Below are 23,390 nucleotides of genomic sequence, written 5' to 3' on the forward strand. Positions count from 1 at the left end.
ATAAATTCAGACTAAAAACTGTGGACATTTGAATTTGACTAAACATTATTTATACAATCTCCATGAGTCTGTTTATCCCTATGCATCTATCTGTGTGGGATGGGACGGGGCCCAGGTTACAAATGTGCCCTGGGCCCACAGCCATGTTGCTTGGGGCCTGCTTTTATGTAAAAAATTATTTAAAATATAATACATTAATAATTAATAAAGACAACCCATCTCTTCTTGCCATCTTCAGCCATGTGCAATATCACAACTCCTACTCTTTATGACTCTGGAGTGCTGTGTATCATAATACCCCAAGGCATTCCTTGTTCTTGCTTTTGTTTTCATTTTTTTGAAGTACCATCACACTCCTCTAACTATTTCCATGGCTTGTCACTCTGCAACAATTCACTTGAAGACCTTAACATGGCTGAAAGATCTCCCCAAAAGGGTTGTAGAAATGTAGTAGACTTGAAGATGATCATTCTTTAGAAAACATTTTTGAGCCTGGCTGACAGGACTACAACTGCAACCCCTTCCTCAAGTGCATCAAGCCTGTGGCAATGAGTATATTCCAAATACTCCACATGTGGCTGGAAAAGCTGACAGACAGCCTGCTTCCTGCAGACTCTGTACTGTTCTTGGGGAATAAGCGCGTCCCTCAAGATTCTTTAGGCATCTGTCTGCCGAGACCCATGTGAGTAATTGCAAGTGCCCTTTAAACACTGTAAGGTGACCTGTATTTACAAGCAAATATGCCTGAGAGCCTGCATCTAGTTCCAGTCACTTCTAAGCATTTGACAAATCAATCTTACCAAAACAAGCACCCAATAGGGTCAGAAATAAATTTTACACATCCGGCAAATGACAGAGCTCATCATATCATGTATTTATTGTGACCTCTAGTCAATGCATATTCCGATGGTCATATACCCAACCCAGGCAAGACAAAGTCCCCACGTGCTCCACAGCAAGACGGACTTAAATTTTGCAGCACAACCAACTGGTACCTGTAGCACTCCAATGCAGCAGCATCAGTTCAGTTCAAATTTGGAGTATATTAGTGAATTAAATATGAAAATGAATAATTTCGTCTGTGTCAGGATCTTGGGCAAAGGTAGGTAGGACCTTGGGAGCTGGGAACCGAAGCCAAGGGTCAGAGCCAGAGTCAGGAGTCAAGCTGAGGGTCAATCCCAGGCATCAGGGTCAGTGTTGAGGTTCCAGGGGTCGACTGGGAGTCAGAATCCACGTCATAGCCAACATCAATCCCAGGAGTTCAGAAGCAGCAGTCATAGCAACCTCTGTGGACTGTGGGTCAGAGGGAGCAGCCAGGCTACAATTGCCACCAAGTGACAGTGTGGGGATGTTGGTTGCCTGCAGGCTTGGGTTCAAGTCCTGCTGATCCGTACAGTATCCCTGTGTCATTTATTTTAATATGGAGTTCAATTTCTTTCACACTGTCCCTGTATTTTCAATGTGTCTCAGATATCTGTATTAAAAACACACAACTACACCGCAAAAAGGAGAAGCTGGAAGTTTTTGGCAACTACTAGAGAAAGGAATAGTTAGGGCTTTCGGTACCTTGGACTGCATGGAAGGCAGTTTGGGATTGTGGGATAAACATAGTAGCTGGATGTTTATCCTAAAATGATCAACAAGGAAAGACTTAACAACAATGATAATGATGTTGATATTAAGTTTCAGGATTAACTGATGCCTGGTCAGTTTACATCTCTCAGATCAATTGTTTCAGGTTATTTGCAGACTCAGGGAGACATCACTGCTCCAGTTTATACGTGGTTCATGGACTAAGATAGTTTCTGACCAACAAGGCAGGTTTATTCTGGTTAGTGTTTATTATTAGCTGTACCTCCTATAACTGGAGCATACTTGGCCCAGTACATGTATTTTCACTCCTGTGTCATTTTTTTAGCTGCAAAGTAGTGATTTCCAGTGGCAAAAGTGCCAAGTACTTTGTTTATTGCTTCTGACAAACTGACACAGCTACTCTGCATCAAGCTGCATGTTCCCAGATGTACCATCTAAAACACATTTTAATGGTCACTCCTTTCTCCCCCAGGCCATGTAGACTGTAAATATTCCCAAACAATCATTCTCAGTAGAGATGGGACAATTACACTGTCCTTTCCGTATATTAATGCCTCTCCTGTGTCTTGGTTATTGCTGCAGCTCCACACAGTACGTCCAGTTTGGGGAGGTAAAAGATGTTCTACAGAGATTGACAGAACCGTCCTGGCATGTCCACACACAGCATGGTTACGGCTGGAGTAGCATCGATATATTCTGGAATTCCTGAAGCACTTTCTCCTTGATACTTAGTACTGTTGCAGGGAGAGAGGATTTGAGGTAATTTCCAACCACCAGGCATTGCAGTCCACTGTAAACGTAATTCAAAGGGCCATCTTCTGAACTAATGCAGCTGCAACATTTAAGGTTCCTGTCCCCACTGGGGAGAATCTGTTGTAATCTGCTCTGGTTCCCTCAATGAAAGACATTGTTCTGGTCATTGCAATTAACCAGTAAGTCAGTCAACAGTGTGCCCTTGTTGCCAAAAAGGCCAATGGCATTTTGGGATGTATATGTAGGGGCATTGCCAGCAGATCGAGGGACGTGATCGTTCCCCTCTATTCGACATTGGTGAGGCCTCATCTGGAGTACTGTGTCCAGTTTTGGGCCCCACACTACAAGAAGGATGTGGAAAAATTGGAGAGAGTCCAGCGGAGGGCAACAAAAATGATTAGGGGATTGGAACACATGACTTATGAGGAGAGGCTGAGGGAACTGGGATTGTTTAGTCTGCGGAAGAGAAGAATGAGGGGGGATTTGATAGCTGCTTTCAACTACCTGAAAGGGGGTTCCAAAGAGGATGGATCTAGACTGTTCTCAGTGGTAGCTGATGACAGAACAAGGAGTAATGGTCTCAAGTTGCAGTGGGGGAAGTTTAGGTTGGATATTAGGAAAAACTTTGTCACTAGGAGGGTGGTGAAACACTGGAATGCGTTACCTAGGGAGGTGGTGGAATCTCCTTCCTTAGATATTTTTAAGCTCAGGCTTGACAAAGCCCTGGCTGGGATGGTTTAGTTGGGGATTGGTCCTGCTTTGAGCAGGGGGTTGGACTAGATGACCTCCTGAGGTCCCTTCCAACCCTGATATTCTATGATTCTATGACACCGGTTGTGTGTAAATGCAAGGCATTCTACAGGCAGCAGAAGCTACAGAAACTGTAAGTAACACCATTTTGTTTAGAGTACTCCGGGTCTTAGCGCCCATATTAGGAGAAGGGTGCCATAACCATTCCTCTGATCTGGGGGAGGGGGTTAAGACTAGGGCAGTAGCAGGAGCCTTGGAGTAGGGATGTAAAATGTCAACCCACCTTAACCATTAACCCCCCCAGGCCAACCAACTGGCTGGCCCCAGCAGCCCCGCCCCAAACAGTCCTGGCCCCAGCTGGAGCGGCTCCAGCCCCAGCCACACTGGCCGGATTGGCCCCAGCCACACTAGCCAGCCCTTTAATCAGTTAACCGTTTAAACAAAATATTTCTTAATCTTTAAACTTTTTAAACAGTGTTTACATTCCTACCTTGGAGCAAGCAAAATTGCTGACTGAGGATTGAGGGTACACGTCTACAGCAGATAAAAGCCCAATGGCATAGCCGCGGCTGGCTTGGCTCGGCTCAGCTGACTTGGGCTCACAGGGCTCAGGCTGCAGGGCTAAAAACTGTTGTGTAGACATTCGGGTTCGGACTGCAGCCTGAGCTCTGGGACCCTCCAGCCATAGACCAAATTCTACACAGCAATTTTTCAGCCCCAGAGCCCAAGCCCCACGAGCCTGAGTCAGCTGATCCGGGCCAGCCATAGGTTTTTTTATCCCTTTGCTACATGTGTCAGAGAAGACAGACTGAAGCCAGCAGTCTGGATTTGTAGAAACCAGACCAAAGAAAAAAAAAGTTGAGGTTTAAAATACTAAAAGGAGAGAAAAGAAAATACGTAATTGCTTCAAATTCTTTTAATCTACCACATTTATAAAATGAGACTACACAGACCACAGAGATATTCCTCGTCAGCATAATGCACAGAGACTACATAGCAACAAAGGCTAATATAAAATAGTCCGGGTCATTTACAAGTGTGTCCGTTCCAGATTAAGCTGATTTTGTACTTTCTCCTTAGCTCCGCTAGTAGTGCCCTTACATAAGAACACAGCTTCTAGCCCTGCCTCTGACTGTCCCTGAAAATGTGTTTGGTAATTGGCATGGGGACCTGCTGAGATATAAACCATCACACCCTGTCGGAAATACCTAGATAAAAGGGTGACATTTAACAAAGTCAACATACTTCTTCAAGAGGAATGTCACGATTACCCATGGGGACTGCGTTGTCTGTTCTCTGAGCCACAAAGACATGCTTGACACTTGGACAATTCTTTACAGCTTCATCCACAGTCTTCTTCAGCTCTACAACTCGTCCTCCCCTGACTCCCTGGTTGTAGGTAATGACAGCTTTGCAGCCAGCTAACAAGAGAGAGATTTTACAGACCTATCAGTTTGTTTTTCACTACCTTCACCCTGTGTCACACATGGGGATATTAAGTCACACATTACAATGGTGCGGCTACTCAGAAATTCTATCAGACAGTAACAGCCAACATCACTGACAAACGCTCCTTGTAATCCTGATAAACTGAAGGCAAGATGGCCTTTGCAATCCCAAGGTAGAGGAAGAGAATTACGGCCTGATCCGAAGCCTACTAAAATCAATGAGCCTTTTCGCTGATTTTAATGGGAATTGATCAGGTCCCTTAATGAGTAAACACCATCTTCTTCCAGACAATTCTCATACCTTTTCTATGGATTAGATAATTTTTTCACTTCAAGGTCCAAGAGACACAGACAAGGTTTTCATCTCAAGGCCAAAAGACCAAAAACATCAAGACACTTGATCACGGCTTTGGACAGGCCAAGAGACTACTTACACTTGATCTTAGCTCATTTCAGCCCCTTCAAATCTTCCATTCAACCCCAATTCCAAGCAAATTCAGTGTCCTTTGGATTTTTTTTTTGGGGGGGGGGGGTTGTTTTGTTTTTTTAAAAGATGGCAGTGGATTTCTAGCACCCAGTTAGCTCATGTGGGGTTTTCAGGATTTCTGGATTTTCCTGGGAGCCATAACACAACTGTACCACTTCAACATAGCACTTCAAATTGCAACACACATTTCATGTTATGTTATTTATGTAGCAGATATATAGCTGTATAATAAAGGAATGTTTACCCATAACCCCTACACTAGTTACCAGAGATAAGACAAAACCTTTACTTGCCCCGCCTAGATTACCTTCCATTCAAAATACTCCGAGACTTAATTCCTCATGCTAGCCATAGAGAAAGATGATTTTTTAAAAGATGTACTTGTAATAATCATAGGACCTAATGTTTTGTATTAAACCTCTGCCTTTTGATACTTTGTTTCTGTGTTGTCTATCATTGGTTTATTGATTTATATTATAACCTCTTCGGGGTAGCAACTGTCGATATATGCTTATACCATGATTAACACAATGGGGCCCTGATCTTTAATTGGGGCCGTTAGGCACTTCAGAAATACAAATAAATAATTACACACTGCAGAGTTAGCACTTCACAAGAATGCACTAGGATACCGTCACTTCACTATAAGAGAACATAACCAGCTCCCCTTCCCCTCAAGAGATCTCAGTTTTCCCTATGGTTTAAACATTATTTGACAGCCATTTAAAATTGACTGATGTTACAGTGATTTTGAAAGCTTATTAAACCCCCAGCCGTTCATGACAATCAGGAACATAGAGAGTCAACGCAGTGATAGTACTCTGATGCTTCTGCTAAGGAGAGAACTGAACTGCCCGGCAAGAGGAGAATAAGCCAACCATATTCTGGGTGTGCCTTTCTTTGAAAGCTGAATGTTGAATCTGGATCAAAGGATCAATCCTCCAAGGAGCAAAGCACTTTCCTAATATGCTTGTTCATCATTTTAAAACTACTTACAATCAATGATCCTCCCAGCTAAAGATTCTGCACTGAATCCAGCAAAGACCACTGTATGAACAGCACCAATTCTGGCACAAGCCAACATGGCAGCCACAGCCAGTGGAGTCACAGGCATATAGATTGCAACCCTGTCCCCTTTTTGTACTCCATATTTCTTCAGTGTGTTGGCAAGACGGCAGGTCATGTCCAGAAGTTCCCTGCAGCACAGAAAGAGAGTTTCTTGTCATTTTCACCTGCAAGCTGCTTTACATTCATTTACTCCTAATTAAAGGTTTATGTCTACAAACGTAGGAACCTGAACCCAGAGGGTCATGATGGGCAACTGCTCATCCATCCTCAAAGCTCTTATCTGTATAGTCCTACAAGGTTCAATCTTCTCCCCCATACTTTCCAGCTTCTCTGGGGATGGCTATACCACACGGGAAGACGTGACTGTATCATGGGTAGGCATACCCAAGCTAACTTTAAATCTAGCTAGCCCAGGTAATAATAATCAGAAAGGTGGTGGCGTGGACTTCAGCAGAGGCTAGCAACCCCACTGAGTAGGTACCCAGGGTCCCTGGCTGGCTTGTACTCAGGCAACTGAAGCCCATGCCACGCTGTCTTCACTGCTATTGTTACCCGTGCTATCTGAATTAACACCCGGAGAGGCATGCCTACCAGTGCTACAATCACCTTTACTGCAGTGTAGACGTACCCTGTAGGAGGCCGCTGGGGAGCTGGTGAGACAGCACAGGCTGAAGTGCCAGCCGTTCTCAGTCTATGCCCAGATCTGTAGCTCCTTTATATCTGATGTAAACAGCGCAATCTCCCAGCTTTTTCAGCTCCTAGCCAAAATCAACACTTGCACGTAACCAATGCAGCACTCAGAAGAGAAGCTGAGGAGACAGCCACAAAATAACGAAGAGGAGGCTATACATAGATATGTGGAGGTAAGAAATGGATTGGTCTTGTGGTTACAGGGTTCATTCGGACACAGATTCTCTTTAATGATAGGGTACCATATTTAGACTTACAGATTTTAAGGCCAGAGGGGACCATCATGATCATCTAGTCTGATCTCCTGCACGTCAGGCTACAAGATTTTTAATCAAGCTAATATGTTTTTATATGAATTTTGGTTTATGCCAGTTCACTGTTCCAAGCTGCCCACTCATTCCTCAATGCAATTCACCATCCGGATAAGATAATGATTTAAAAAAAAAAAAAAAAAAAAACAGTGGTTTGCCGAGCAGCTAAATTTAGTCCCCACTAGCATCTGCTATTCTCACAAATCCACAGAGGCAGAACACCTGGCCATGGGACTTAGGAGAGACACTCCCAGAATAAGCTGCCTTGGTCTTCAACATTTCAGGCTACCTCCATCTCTCTAGAAAGTGCACTGCAGCCCTTCAATGAAGTTTACAGGACATGCTTTCATCAGAGAAAGCATTATTGTACACTGTCTTTAATCCAGATGGGCATCTGTATTGGTGATAAAGTCAATGGGAGCTGCATATGCAGATCAAGTATATGGTCCTAAGCATCCAAACTGCACTAAGAGACAACAGAATGTGTTTACTTTTCAAAATCACCTCAGGGGAGCAGACACTTAATTGTGACAAAAACAAAAGTTGAAACTCCTCTGTCTGTATAGGGTAGCATACTGAAAAAGCGGAGACACTTCAGAAAAGAGCCACGAGAATGATTAAAGGATTAGAGAACACGCCTATAGTGACAGAATCAAAGAGCTCAATCTGTTTATTTTAACAAAGAGAAGATTAAGGGATGACTTGATTGCCATCTATATGGAGCTAAACGGGGAACAAATATTGAACAATGGGCTCTTCAATCTACCAGAGAAAGGTCTAACATGATTCACTGGCTGGAAGCTGAAGCTAGACAAATTCAGAGTGGAAATAAGGAGTTAATTTTTAATGGTGAGAGTAATTAACCATCACTGACAATTTTTAAAACAAGACTGGATGATTTTTTTCTAAAAGATCTGCTCTAGTGATTGTTTTGGTGCAGTTCTCTGGCCTATATTATACAAGAGGTGAGACTAGATGATCACAATGGTCCCTTCTGGCCTTTGAATATATGAATGAACCTTTGAATAATATCAGTGGAACAATGTAGGTGGCAGTAGAATGGACGGTAATGTGTCTTTGTGTTTTGCCAGGTTGCCTAAGCAATGCAGCAATTGCAGTAGCTGCAAGCCTATTACTATATTTGGCTCTTCAAGTATGGCCCGATTTTCAGCGCTGCTGGGCGGCACAGCTCTCATTGACTTCAGTGGAAGCTCTGGCTGCTCAAAACCTCTGAAAATCAGGCCATAAATTCACTTCAACAAAAAACTTTGGCATCTTGGAGCAGAACTGCAGTAACTACTTGATATTTCAGAAACGTCTACGCTGCAAGGATAAACACTGCATTTATTTTACATGTATGAGAGCAGAGGCAGAGTGAAATATACCCCTGAGAGACTAGTCTGAACAGTATATTTTACAAGAGTGTGATCAACAACTGGGTCATGCTCCTTACAATGTATAATTTCATTATGGTATGACATCATTTGGAATGGTGGTACAGGGGGTCATTGTCACAAGAACAAAACCACAATCTACTTCCTTGTAGAAAGAAACCCAAAAGCACCGAATAAGAATAAATGCACTATTCACACTGCCTGTCCACGTGATGCATTGGGTTAATGGCAGAAATGGTCCTCTGTCAAACAAAAAAGACAGCATTGTGCGCTTCACAGATTGCAATTTCTCATACATTTCCTTCAGCATCCGTACTGTGGAGAACAGACCAGAACAGCCACACCTTGGGGCAAGGTGTTGTCATGGTTCACAAACAAAACAGGTCTCAGCATGGTTTAGTGCTTGGATTGAAGAACTCCAAGAGCAACCCAGATTATTCCAGGATGTGGTATTGGTAAAGGAGCTAGCATGAGCCAAGTAGCCAGAGGGCTAGGGAAAGCTCTGGGGCCCCCTGAAGGCAGCAGGAGCTTTGAGCTGCTGAAACCCAGGAAACAACAGCCCTGGGGCATGGCAGGGAGATCACATGTGATGAAAACTCTCTCCTAGGTTCTGAAATTCATTGGATCTTGGTGTGTGTGGGTGTAAAAGATCTTATCTCCCCTAGCACCACACTGGTACGCTGGGGTTAGTGCTGACTCAGACAGGAAAGTACCCTCTAGTAACTCACCCACCCCCGTCTCTGCAGCACAGCGCCCCCATCACCACATTAGGTCCAGGGATGGCGTCAATATTTTTTTTGACAGAAGCTCAAGATATTTTGCATCCAACCATTAAAAAGAAAAACTGACTCTGTCCTACTCTCCCTTGCCACTCTTCCACTGGTCAGCAAAAACTCACTCACTCTTTTCTACACAGACCACACCTCATTATGAATTAATGTGGACAAGCCACACAACCTTGCTAAGGGTAGGTCTATACTACCCTGGAGACTATGGCAGCCCAGCCCAGGAGTGCAGATGCAGCCTACACCAACAGAAGGGGTGTTATCATCGATGTAGGAACACCACCTCCCCAAATGACATAGCTACATTGACAGAAGCAGTCTTCTGCGGACATAGCTGCATCTACACTGGGGGCTATATTAGCACGGCTATGCTGGCCAGTTTTTCACACCCCTGGCTGACACAGGTATGCCCATACAACTTTCAAGTGCAGACCAAGCCTCAGCCACGCACAGCACTCCTGGTAGCACAACATTTCTAGCACCATGTGGGATGTATACAGCTAATGGGAGCATTACAAGAGGAATCCTGTGAGGTTGGAATTAGCTTGGTCCCCTAATATTTTAAGATAGCACCTCCATCTGCATGGGAAGGAGGTGGATGGGATGCAGACGCACAGAGGGAAAAGGGGAAGACAGAATAACGATCGGTGGTCATTAAAAATCCCATGAGATTTTTTCAAGAAACAGGAAAATTAGCCTCAAATCCAAAATGGGCAATTGTGTTCTGTACTCCTAGATCGCCCTCCCCCCACCCAGCAAATTCATTCCCAGATAAATACATGAGCACTCTGATCAGTCATTCATTAACTATATACGGGGAGACACCTTCAAATTCTTGATCCCAGCCTTGTCCCCCAGACATGTACGTCTTGTTCAGTAGCGTGCTGGACAGGGCAAGCTCATAGCAAGTCCCTCATTTCATCAAAGGAAAATGCTACACGCACCACCCTTGTTATTCCAAATGGAGTTTCCCACACTAGTCCAAACATGCTGGTTAAGATAAAACAATAAGATAAGTTAATTAACTACAGAAAGATAGATTTTAAGTGATTACAAGTGATGATGCATACAAGTCAGAACTGGTTACAAAAGAAAATAAAAGAGTAAAATGCAGCTAATACTTAACTTAACAAGCTATGTGAATTTAAAAGCAAAGATTTTATCTCACCATATGCTGCAATAAATTTCACAGGCTGGGTCTCCTTTCAGCCTGGGACCTCACCCCCTTAGTTCAGTTCTTTGAGTCGTTGATGTCATGAGCAGAGATGAAGGAGGAGAGAGGTCATTTGTGTTGTGTGTGTCCTCCATTTTTATACCCTTCCCCGCACCTTGAGAATTACCCCTCCCTGCACTGGGGTGCAAGCAACAAGTAGTCTCTTGTGGATATGAGGGTTGAACTGTCCCTGTGATTAAATGTAAATTTCTTATTCACACCTTCCTGTTCCTGGAGAATGGCAGCTTAAGCAAGTGATAGCTCTTTAACACCTGGCTGGGGTGTCAGTGTGTCTTGGTCTCTGAAAAACTGGTTTGGGCCTGCTTTTCTTAACACTGGAGTATGTTATAACAATGCTACACAGCAGAATCTCATAACTTTACATACAATGTTGATACACATATTTTACCAGGATAATAATGTTCAGCAGATCATGAATTTTCAAATGGTACCTCACAAGGCATGCTTTGTACAAAAATATATCCTAGACTTGTAAAAGTGGTCAACATAATAGTATAGACCAGCAGATGTGGGGTAATCTGCCCCTTGCATTAGGTCTCATCCTGATCTCTAATAGCTAGAGACTGCTAATAGCAGCTGGCTTAAATCTGAAAGCACAACGTTTAATATCCCTTCCAAAATTTTTGTTAGCAATAAGTTTTCTAACTCAGAATATTCTTGTTATCCATATAAATGCCCAACTTTTTCCCCTTAATCTTGCTATGTTCTTACTAAGCCTCATTGACTTCCTGTGCAATGAGCGCCCATATTCTTTTTACTTCTTGTTCTAAAATGTCACATAATGGGAATAAATAACCCTATCTATAGTTCACTTTATGATGCTCTATGCCAGTGGTCCCCAACCGGTCGATCCCAATTGACTGGTCAATCCTGGGGACTCTCCTAGTCGATTGTGGTCTCCGGAGATGCTGCTGGGCTGCTGCTAAGGCAGGCTCCCTGCCTGCCACACCCCATGCCGCTCCTAGAAGCAGCCAGCATGGCCCCATGAGGAGGGGCAGGGGTCTTAGCACGCTGCTCCTGCCTGCAAGCACTGCCCTCGCAGCTCCCATTGGCCAGGAACGGGGAACCGTGAGGGGGCGGGATGGAGTGAGTGAGACGTGGCCTTGTGGAAGGAGAGGGGTAGATTCTGGGTTGTCCTTAAATTCGAAAAGTGATCTTGGGCGTAAAAAGGTTGGAGACCACTGCTCTATGCAGAAAGGCCCCATAGAAATCCGTGCTATATAGGTATACAGACAGAGCTGTGTGCAGGTGTGCCCATGTGGACACAGAATGCAACCAGTGTGCAGTTTGTTTATTCAGATCATTTGGTTTCAGAGTCCTTGTTTCAATGCGATTTTTAGATAAACACAACCATCAGGACTCATGGCACAAATTACTATTACTCTAACACTAAGTCAAAATGTCACATCAGGCTTCTAGGTACAGTTCAAATCTTCTTTAACACTTGAGAGCTATGATAATAAATCAAACATAAAATGTAGCAAGACAAACAGAAACTGTTTTTGCTGATCAGCTGGGCTGTACAGGAGGAAATGACCCTCAAGCAGATGGTTGTGGGCAAGCAGGATGACAACCACTTAACCGCAATGGAAAATGAGAAAAAAAATATGTCTATGCTTATTAGTACACTACCTGCTTGTCCTGAATAGAAATGCCAAAAAAGCCCTAATTCAGAAGTTATATTCTAATTGTTTAAATGCTTGTTTATTTACTTAGCTCTCAGAAACAGCATCTGTAGAAACACACAGGAACTCTCATGACTGATCTAGAGTTATTTGCTTAATGACGGAGCTTCACTGAGTTAATAAGCATTCAGGAACAGTTACAGAACTTTAGGCTCTTTATTCCATTGACCTGTTAACTTTGCACCTTAAAAGCACAGACGAGGAGGACAGACCCACGGCTGCTAAGTCACTGTCACGTTATCCCTTCTTGGATGTGAGGTCCATGATGGAAGAGACCTGGAGGGGAGGTGGCTATTAGAAGGTGGGGCAGCTGGAATCTACAAGGAAGAAACTTAAATAAAATCCCTGTCTGTCAGGAAGCTACCTCTGCAAGTCTTGTGTTTCTCACCTAGGCTACAAAGCACCTGCCTCTCCCACAAGCAGACATCCTCTGTGGGACTGAAAAATCATGGAAGGGGAATAACGTACACTGTTTTAAGCACTGTAAATCCCAAAGGACTTAAAGGCGGGGAGGAAAGCTGGATACAGTAGCTATTTCTTACTTTCTTGCTCTTCTTGCTGACGTCAACCTGCTCCCTCAGGCTGTGCAGACCAGAGTTCCATCACAACAGCCCTGGAGAGGAAAGAGGCATCTATGTGGGAGAGTGGCATTTACCCCAGACCTGCTTTTACCCGTCTGCACACAAAAGGAGCATGGGAACCAAACAAGAACCACTCAAAGCTAAACTAAATTATGAAGGTTATGAGCAAGTGGGCATAACGGAACCCCAGAGGGATGATTCTCGAAAGCGAAATATCCATACAGATGGGTACAATATTTATAGAGGAAGAAAGGATGTAGTGGGTGGAGTTTTGAAGATCAAAAACTTTTACACTGCAAGGGAGCTAACTGACAATGCAGGGTGTGGTGGGGACGCTGTAGGATCTACTATAAACCACCAGAGGAGAATCTTGGAGCAACTCGCAAGGTTCTCATCTGCAAGACAGTGTATTTGTAGAGGAATTTGACTCTCTATCGGCCAGTCAAACATCTAAATTATTCCTATGCAGAGGGAAGGCAAGAGAAGCCATCTAGATCTACAGTGGAAGTGACAAAATAATAAGGACGCTTGGGACCCGTGATCACAAGCTCCTTGAATTCAGGAAATCGAAGAAAGGGTGTTAGATTTTTGGGAAAGTCAAACATTTAGTGAGTATGGTGTAAAAAGAGGAAGTATTAATATTCACCAATCTAAGATACAGCTGGGGAAACCTTAAAGACACTCCAGTTTATGGCACAACAGACTGCAGTTCCTCTGAAAAAGCTGATTCCAAGAGTTAAGAGCTGGACAATGAGGCTTCATAATAGGGCTGCTCAAAGTGCTGTAGTTAATAAAACAAAACCTGTACCAGAAACGAGAAAGGGGGAGGCAACCAAATTCACAGAGTCAGTTGCAGTCTGCAGAGAGAAGATAAGGACAGCAAAGGCAAATGAACCCCTGCTAGCAAAAGGGGCCAAAGAGAATATGAAGGGCTTTTACAGATGTAAAAAAGAGAAGACCCGGGAGACAACAGGTCCATTCATAGACGAAGATGGGGATAAAATTAATGATGACCCCAAAAGGGATGAGATTCTGAACTCTCTCTTCAAAAATTCGTCTTTAGCAAGAAAAATAAAGACAAGAAGTTTGAAGAATTAGTTAAAATGAAGGATTGACACCAGCACAAAACTGAAATAATGGTCTCACAAAACGTTACTTGAAAAATGAATTGCCACTAGCCTGGATAACAGCATGGCTAACTGGCCATAAACAAACAAACGGTTACATGTCCATCTGTGGGAGGGTATTTCTCGTGGCTTACCTCAGGGACCAGGGCTAGGTCTGGTCTTATCTAATATCTGCAGTAACGATCTGGGAGAGGAAGTAAGCAACTTGTTACCCAAACCAACTGTCTCTAGGCTCAGGCTCCTTCTAAACCACACATACTGTCAGTCTCTGGCAGAGGTGAAGGAATTGGGGGAAATCAATTAAATTTTCAAAAAATTAAAAACTGACCCTGTAGGAGTTGAATCTATAACTGAAGAGCCATGCTAGCAACACTCAGATGCCCTCCAACAGGGTGCCGCATGGCTAGCCTGTTCTTTCATTGAATTTGACATGGCGCGATTAGGAATATTAGCAGGAGGGAGCTAACATGCACATTCCTGTCTGCTAAGAAGCAACAGCACTGCTCTCGCAGCTGGCTCCATGGCCATGGGTATGGGCTTCCAAGTCTTTCCATTGATTTCAAAGGGCTTTGGTTCAGGCTTCGTGTGTGGAAGCACCATGCCAGAAGGAAGCAGGGCTGCTGGGATAATCATCACTTTCTTCCTTGAAAAATTATTGTTTGCTTTCCTTCTCTTCTGAATGCTTGACAAATGCTGTGCAAGCTCTCAAAGCTGGCCCTATTAATCATAGCAACATCTGCTGGCAAAAGCACAGAAAACTGTTGAACTCAGCCAGCAAGTCATTATCTGAGCCAATGCTCCTGCTAAAATCATAACCTAATGAATGCAAACGTTTTTCCTCTTGTCTCTATAGTACCTCTATTAAAAACTTCCTGAATCATATCCTTCCGTTCCTTCCCCGCCCAAGGTCCTCAAAACCCACTGCCCAATACCTGGAACAAACAGCTGACAGAGCCACCAGTGCTAAAGGGCCCCGGAAAAGCTGGCTGTTATCAGCATGTGGCTGTGCTCTCACCATGCCTATGACTGTTCTCCTATCTTATTGAAACGTTCTCCAGTAACTCTGGTGTTATCTTTAACCACAGAAAGATCCTCTACAGTTCTCTAAAGGAAAGAGGCTAGTTATTTTCACATGAGACATCAAATACTCTTTCTAGATGTGGTATCTTGCAAAAGAAATGTAGTTAGATCATTTTCCTAATAAATTTGATCCCATATATAGTTACACTACTGTAGTTTAGAATGTTATAACACTAACTTGTTAGTCTGACAGGTTTCAGAGTAGCAGCCATGTTAGTCTATATCCTCAAAAAGAAAAGGAGTACTTGTGGCACCTTAGAGACTAACAAATTTATTTGAGCATAAGTTTTTATGAGCTACAGCTCACTTCATCGGATGCATGCAGTGGAAAACACAGTAAGTATACACAGAGAACATGAAAAAATGGGTGTTATCATACACAGTGTAAGGAGAGTGATCACTTCAGATGAGCTATTACCAGCAGGAGAGGAAAAAAAACAAAAAAACCTTTTGTAGTGATAATCAAGGTGGGCCATTTCCAGCAGCTGACAAGAACGTGTGAGGAACAGTTGGGAGGGGGGGAATAAACATGGTGAAATAGTTTTACTTTGTGTAATGACACAGCCACTCCCAGTCTTTATTCAAGCCTAATTTAATGGTGTCCAGTTTGCAAATTAATTCCAATTCAGCAGTCTCTACTTGGAGTCTGTTTTTGAAGTTTTTTTGTTGTAATATTGCCACTTTTAGGTCTGTAATCGAGTGACCAGAGAGATTGAAGTGTTCTCCGACTGGTTTTTGAATGTTATAATTCTTGACGTCTGATTTGTGTCCATTTATTCTTTTACGTAGACACTGTCTGGTTTGGCCAATGTACATGGCAAAGGGGCATTGCTGGCACATATCACATTGGTAGATGTGAAGATGAACGAGCCTCTGATAGCGTGGCTGATGTGATTAGGCCCTATGATGATGTCCCCTGAATATATATGTGGACACAGTTGGTAATGGGCTTTGTTGCAAGGATAGGTTCCTCGGTTAGTGGTTTTGTTGTGTGGTGTGTGGTTGCCGGTGAGTATTTGCTTCAGGTTGGGGGGCTGTCTGTAAGCAAGGACTGGCCTGTCTCCCAAGATCTGTGAGAGTGATGGGTCGTCCTTCAGGATAGGTTGTAGATCCTTGATGATGCGCTGGAGAGGTTTTAGTTGGGGGCTGAAGGTGACGGCTAATGGCATTCTGTTATTTTCTTTGTTGGGCCTGTCCCGTAGTAGGTAACTTCTGTGTACTCTTCTGGCTCTGTCAATCTGTTTCTTCACTTCAGCAGGTGGGTACTGTAGTTGTAAGAACGCTTGATAGAGATCTTATAGGTGTTTGTCTCTGTCTGAGGGATTGGAGCAAATGTGGTTGTATCGTAGAGCTTGGCTGAAGACAATGGATCGTGTGGTGTGGTCTGGATGAAAGCTGGAGGCATGTAGGTAGGAATAGCAGTCAGTAGGTTTCCGGTATAGGGTGGTGTTTATGTGACCATCGCTTATTAGCACCATAGTGTCCAGGAAGTGGATCTCTTGTGTGGACTGGTCCAGGCTGAGGTTGATGGTGGGATGGAAATGGTCGAAATCATGGTGGAATTCCTCAAGGGCTTCTTTTCCATGGGTCCAGATGATGAAGATGTCATCAGTATAGCACAAGTAGAGTAGGGGCATTAGGGGATGAGAGCTGAGGAAGCGTTGTTCTAAGTCAGCCATAAAAATGTTGGCATACTGTGGGGCCATGCGGGTACCCATAGCAGTGCCGCTGATCTGAAGGTATACATTGTCCCCAAATGTGCAATAGTTATGGGTGAGGACAAAGTCACAAAGTTCAGCCACCAGGTTAGCCGTGACATTATCGGGGATAGTGTTCTTGACGCTTGTAGTCCATCTTTGTGTGGAATGTTGGTGTAGAGGGCTTCTACATCCATAGTGGCCAGGATGGTGTTATCAGGAAGATCACCGATGGATTGTAGTTTCCTCAGGAAGTCAGTGGTGTCTCGAAGGTAGCTGGGAGTGCTGGTAGCGTAGGGCCTGAGGAGGGAGTCTACATAGCCAGACAATCCTGCTGTCAGGGTGCCAGTGCCTGACATGATGGGGCGTCCAGGATTTCCAGGTTTATGGATCTTGGGTAGCAAGTGCTGCTGAATTGGAATTAATTTGCAAACTGGACACCATTAAATTAGGCTTGAATAAAGACTGGAAGTGCATGTTTCATTACACAAAGTAAAACTATTTCCCCATGTTTATTTCCCCCCCCCCCAAACTGTTCCTCACACGTTCTTGTCAACTGCTGGAAATGGCCCACCTTGATTATCACTACAAAAGGTTTTTGTTTTGTTTTTTTTTCTCTCCTTCTGGTAATAGCTTACCTTACCTGATCACTCTCCTTACACTGTGTATGGTAACACCTATTGTTTCATGTTCTCTGTGTATATAAAATCCCCCTACTGTATTTTCCACTGCATGCATCCGATGAAGTGAGCTGTAGCTCACAAAAGCTTTGCTCAAATAAATTTGTTAGTCTCTAAGGTGCCACAAGTCCTCCTTTTCTTTTTGTTAGTCTGAATCATCTTTAGGCACAAGCTATGCAAGCCACTGTGAAAGTAGAATGAATTATATTGAAATTATAATTCATTAAAGAAATGCTACTTGAAGGGTTTGTTGAAATATAGTTGTCAGGAAGAGAAACATTAAGGAGTGTGAGACAATGGGTCCTCAAACTAATTAACTTAGAGCTCCTACTGAGCTAGAAGATTGGTAAACGTTAGTATGCAAATAAGATATGTATGTATATTTGTCAGTTTCTGCTTTCTTTTGTCTCTTATGTTAAATTGGCTTTGGCTTAGCTGTATAAATAAGTTATCTTGGGCCTCAGAGAGGAGCTCACATCTGGGTGCATTAGCAAGGCGCTTTGCTAATAAACAGAGTGGTCTGACAAATTATGTGAGTCCTGAATCTGACTTTGACAATTTGGAGATTCCACTGAGATGGCAACAGTCTTCACTGGGGCCGTGTGACTCCTGCCTGTTCTTAGGACGGCCGTGGCAAGCTGGCACCTGGGCATTTGGCCCGAGCGGTCCTCCGCCAGAACAGAAGGGTGCATGACCACAGTGAAGTCTACGCCATCGAACCTGTTGGTTCCCACTCTGTTCTGGTAGGGATCCCGGGATCAGACATCAGGTATCTGGTCAGGTAATTATTTCTGTGTTTTGTCTTGTCTCTGTGTCTATCCGTCCTCCCTGTGGTGTGTTTGAGTCTGGGCGCCGTCTCCGTCCGGGGATCAGCTGACCAAAGGATTCCTCTCCCCATGGTCTGAGTGAGTGAAATCTGCACAATCACAGCCGCACCGCGCCTTGGGTAAAACCCTTAGTGTGAAAGCAAGGGTGATTGAGGCAGTAGCCTGTGGGCTCCTTTTGTGTGTTGCACCGGGCATCGCCCTGACGAACCCGACTTTCCTTCTTGTGTGATTGGTGTGTAAAGTCCTCCTGTATGGGTAACCAGACGTCTAAGTCGGGACAGTTCCCTAAAGGAACGCCGGCTCAGTTTATGTATTTTAGGAAGAGTGCGGACTCCTGTAAATTTCTGGAAAAATGGTCTAGGCTAAGGGGGTCAGGTAGAGTGACTACTACCAGCACTACGCTTCTGTCCCCAGAAGCCTTTACAGCTATTCTGAGGGAAAATGGGCCCTTTTCCCACAGAAATGGACTATAAGGGACTGCTGCAGGCAGCAGGCAGAGAGAGAATCAGATCAAAATTGTTTGACTATTGGGTAATGTAATCAAAATCAATAAAGGATGTAAGGGGTTTCTATTGGAACTTAACTTGGCTGCTCCTGGTTGTGTCTAGTTGTACAAGATGGAAGTGTAATCGGGGTACAGTTGTGTAAAAGAGTAATCACAGCGCAAGGGATGTTAGGCAAAAAAGATTTTTGTGTGTGTGAATAGTGCTAAAATCTGAAGCTGTGTCTCTGCTATTACCTGAGAATAAACCTATAGCTTGGTACAGCAGTGAAACTATTGCAAACATGGTCTGTTGCACAAGAAGGGAAACTGAGGTACACCACCTCATGAATTCATAAATGATCAGTGAGTGGGGTAATTCACTAGCCTGGCTGTAGAACAGCCTGACTATAGAACAAAATAAGTACAGCCTGGAGGTAATTCTTCTGTTTTTCCTGCAATTAGCAAGGAAATTTGTAAAAGAAAGTGGTATTATTATGAAGCAATAATCTGTCCCCACCAGGGAGGTTGAAATTGTTTCTTTTGTTTTTAGACTTTACAAGCAAGCTGGCGCCAGCGGAAGAAAAACTCAGAATACCATGGATCTATGTTTTGTGTTGTTTGTCTGTGGTGTTTGTCTTGTTGCTAGCATTGTTGTGTTTTAATGAACAGAAAACCTCATGACATGGGTGGGGATGGCTTCAAAAGGCTGACCTTGGGGGGGGGGGGGCGGGGGGGGATGTGTATGGGAATGCAAAAGGCTAACTCAGGAGAATCCCAAAATTCAGTGGCCACTGTTAGGATCTTGGGACAAAGACCAAGTAGACGTCTTAAAAGAAACTCGGTCAACCTACAACTAAATTGGCAAAAGGAGAGGCTGATTGTTTCATGCAGTGGTGGGAAGAGGCAAATCATAGGTGGACAGAATCAAAACTTGCCTCTCTCAAAGATTCTGGCTTCTATCCCACCAGATGCAACTCATTTTACTGTTGTTGATTTGTGCTCTGCTTTCTTTTCTCTCCCGGTTCACCCTGACTCCCAGTTCCTGTTTGCCTTTTCTTACAAGGGGCAACAGTACACATGGACCATACTGCCCCAGGGGTATACTGAAAGCCCGTAATATTTTTCCAAGCATTAGCCCGAGACCTTGCTGACCTTGTTTTCCTGTCCAGGTACACACTAGTCCAATATGTAGATGATCTACTCCTCTGTTCCCTTTCATTGTCTGCCTCTGAAACTGACTCTTTAGTGCTCCTTACTGCCCTAGCAAATAAGGGTCACAAGGCTTCTCGCTCTAAACTACAACTCTGTCAAGCTTCTGTCACATACCTCGGCTTTCTCCTCTCCCAGGGTTCCTGTGCACTTTCTCCCACCCGCGTCCAAGCTATCCTTAGCTTTCCCCGACCCTGCTCCCCAAGCCAGGTCCAGAAGTTTTTAGGCATGGCTGGATTTTGCAGACAATGGATTCCCCAATATGCCTCCCTTGCAAAACCTCTCCAGGAACTCACTCGATTCTCTGTGCCTGACCCCATGCCGTGGCCCCTGAGGCCAATTCTGCCTTTGTTTCCCTCAAACAGGGTTTGGCTTCTGCCCCTGCCTTAGGGCTGCCTGACTATTCTAAGCCTTTACCCTTTTCTGCCACGAACAACCTGGGTGTGCACTTGGGTTCTCACTCAGATGCACAGAGAAAAGAACCGCCCAGTGGCTTATTTCTCTGCCACTTTAGACCCTGTTGCCCAAGGCTTACCGCCCCCCCCCGCCTGCGTGCTGTGGCTGCTGCAGCACGCCTAGCTGAAATGTCTGATTCCCTTGTTCTCCGCTCTCCTCTTACCCTCCTGGTCCCTCACTGACCTCGCCCTGCTCCAAGGCTCTGCCCCAGAAACTGAGAAAGAATCCTGGGTTGCCCAAGGTTGCTCTCTACATCCCGATTCTTTTTGGCACTCGCCTACTGGCGCCTTTGTAGCCCCCTTTTCACTCTACCCGTCTCTGGCCGCCCTGCTACACGGTGTTTCGCATGTCGGAAAGGAGGGGATATAACTAAGACAGGATGGCGGGCCCCCCATTTTAGCTCTTTTGCAGCCCGCCACTGTGCAGCCTGTACCATTTGCCAAAGCCATAATATTGGTAAACCTGTAAAAGTGGCCCAGGGGTTCCGGGGCCTGCCTCAAGCACCGTTCTTGCATTGGCAACTTGACTTTGTACAAATGTCTAAGTGTCAACAATATGAATTGATACTGGTTATGGTATGTTTATTCTCTGGTTGGATTGAAGCCTTTCCTTGTCGCAAGGCTGACTCACTGTCTGTTGCCAAATGTTTGTTAACTCATATTATGCCTGCCAAGGGAATTCCTGCTACTCTGTCCACATATACGGTCGTCCGATATACATCCGTCCGATATACGGTCCAGGTGTTGAACAAGTTGTCCAGTACATTTTACTGGACAACTTGTTCAACACCTGGACCATATATCACATATCAAACACCTGTTGCACTGTCCCTACCACCCACAGAGTGCAGGTGCAGTTGACAGGCGAAATGAGAATAAGCTTGCTAAAATTTGTAACTCTACAGGATTAAGCTGGCCAGTAGCCTTACCATTAGCCCTTATGGACACGAGATCCACTCCATCCCAAAGGCATCAATTAAGTCCCTTTGAAATTGTTATGGGACACCCTATGAGAGCTATGACTACCATTACTCCCGTTCCAGATTTGAACTTGACTCACAGTGCGCTCCTTCAGTATTGCAAGGGACTAATACAAGCTGTAAGTCACTTCCATTCACAGGTTCGAGTCGCCTGGCCCACGAAACCCACCTCCGACACTTGCCACAACCTCGAGCCAGGTGATTGGGTCTACGTACGGCGCCATCATCGAAAGCACACCTTGGAGCCCCAGTGGAAGGGTCCTCATCAGGTACTGCTTACTACACAGACGGCTGTTAAACTATCTGGCATCGCAGCGTGGATACATGCTTCACAGTGTAAGGCAGCACCATCCCCAGAGAACCAATCGTCACCTCAGGACAACGCAGAGTCGATTTTGACTCCAGAAGACAACGTAGAGGAACAGTCTGCAATACCTTACAATCTACGCTCTCATAAGGGTTGCCAGAAGCAGACGACGAACAAAACAAAAACAAACAAACAAAAAAAGCAGTAGCGAGCCTAGCGCCTACTGCCTGGTGAGCGTAAAACCGTGACTGCGATTCCCTCAGTTGAGGTTGTCAGAACCAGAAGAGCCTTGTCTCCAACATGCACCTCTGCCTGTTCCTCGGCTGCTGGTATCTTACGGTCTGGGGAGACCACGATGACAATTCTTTTATCCAACAGCAGGTGTGGATAGCTCAGACCCTTAATATTTCTAATTGCTGGGTCTGCAGCCACATCCCAGCCCACTCTCAAACTGGTGTTCCTGTCCTGGCTATCCCACTCAAGTCCCCAGACCTCACTGGAGGGCCTCGTCCGTTTAACAAAATATGGAACAGCAGTGACACTTGGGAAGTGGTGGGAATAAATGCATCTCAATGGATAAATGTGGTGGAGGGAAAAGGTCATTGGTGTTGGGTGTGTAATGAGACAGGGCTGGATCTGGGGAAAAGCCGTTGCCTTCAGCATATTGTGGCCAATGGTGTATGGGATTATTCAAACAAAACTAAAAAGTGGCGGGCCGGGTATGGAGATATGAATTTTTTCTCAACCTGGGATCAAACAGAGAAATCAATCTCATGTTCCCCCTACAGTAACAGTGAAAACAATACAATTTTTCAATGTCATGCAAATAACACCACTCCTCGTAAGGAGAATTACCCTGTACCCTTTAGGGGATACTCCTCCTCCTTTGCAAACACCTATATGACAAATGGGTGCAACCAACCCTTCCCAGCCTTAATAGGCCATCACTGGGTGTGTGGGACCAGAGCACACACCGCACCTACCAGCTAATTGGTCAGGAATCTGTTATCCTGCCCGACTCTTCCCACAATTCCGAGTGCTAGGAACCTTCCCTCGAGAACGCCTCCGCAATTTCAGGCGAAAAAGAAGGGACTTAACAGATGCCCAATGGTATGTAAATAACATAAGCCCCTTAACCTGGGAAGAGGCCATTGGCGGTTCCTTCATACCATTAGGGGGAGTAATACACCATGCAAAAAAGGCTCCTAAGGTTACAAGCAGTAGTTGAAATAATGGCAAATGAAACCGGAGAAAGTTTAAGAGCCCTAGCCAAAGAAACAGGGGCAATCCAACAGATGGCCCTCCAAAACCGTCAGGCATTGGACATAGTGCTGGTGGCAAAAGGAGGGACTTGTGCTCTCATTGGAAAAGACTACTGTGTGTATATACCAGACAACACCAATGAGGTAACAGATCATGCTAGCCACTTAGAACAAATCGCATATCTTCCCCACGAAGAGCCAAGTTCTTTATGGAAGTGGCTAAGTGACCTTTTCAATTTCTCTGGCATAGGAAACTGGTTGTTTCAGGGAGCCCTAACTCTCCTGTTTGGAATCCTAATAATTTTTGTATGTTTTCAGTTACTTTCCTGTTGTATCCAAAATTGTGTCAGGCATGCTACACAGATAGCTGCCCCAAACCAGAGTGCTAATTTGATGATTTTAAATATCACTGATGAACAAAGACATAAAGAACGCTTGATATGTGGAACCCAGTCATTGTTGGTCATTGCGTAGATTGACCAAAAGGAGGGATTGTGAAAGTA

At 44.5% G+C, this 23,390-nt stretch overlaps 1 protein-coding gene across 5 annotated transcripts in view; it reads right to left on the minus strand.

Annotated features, from left to right (window-relative positions):
- The window catches only part of ACSS1 (acyl-CoA synthetase short chain family member 1), a 79,607-nt gene that overhangs the window by 29,225 nt on the left and 26,992 nt on the right, over positions 1 to 23,390 (minus strand). For 4 of the 5 annotated variants that reach the window (XM_073339936.1, XM_073339935.1, XM_073339933.1 and 1 more), the window contains 2 exons: positions 6,028 to 6,227; positions 4,342 to 4,517 (listed from right to left, as the gene is read on the minus strand). In XM_073339936.1, coding sequence (XP_073196037.1) covers positions 4,342 to 4,517; positions 6,028 to 6,227 — 376 coding nt within the window. Of the gene's footprint in view, positions 1 to 4,341; positions 4,518 to 6,027; positions 6,228 to 6,727; positions 6,909 to 23,390 lie in introns of all 5 variants that reach the window. The other variant, XM_073339937.1, reaches the window with a different exon arrangement.

Source organism: Lepidochelys kempii, chromosome 3, assembly GCF_965140265.1.
Source record: "Lepidochelys kempii isolate rLepKem1 chromosome 3, rLepKem1.hap2, whole genome shotgun sequence".
NCBI lineage: Eukaryota > Metazoa > Chordata > Testudines > Cheloniidae > Lepidochelys > Lepidochelys kempii.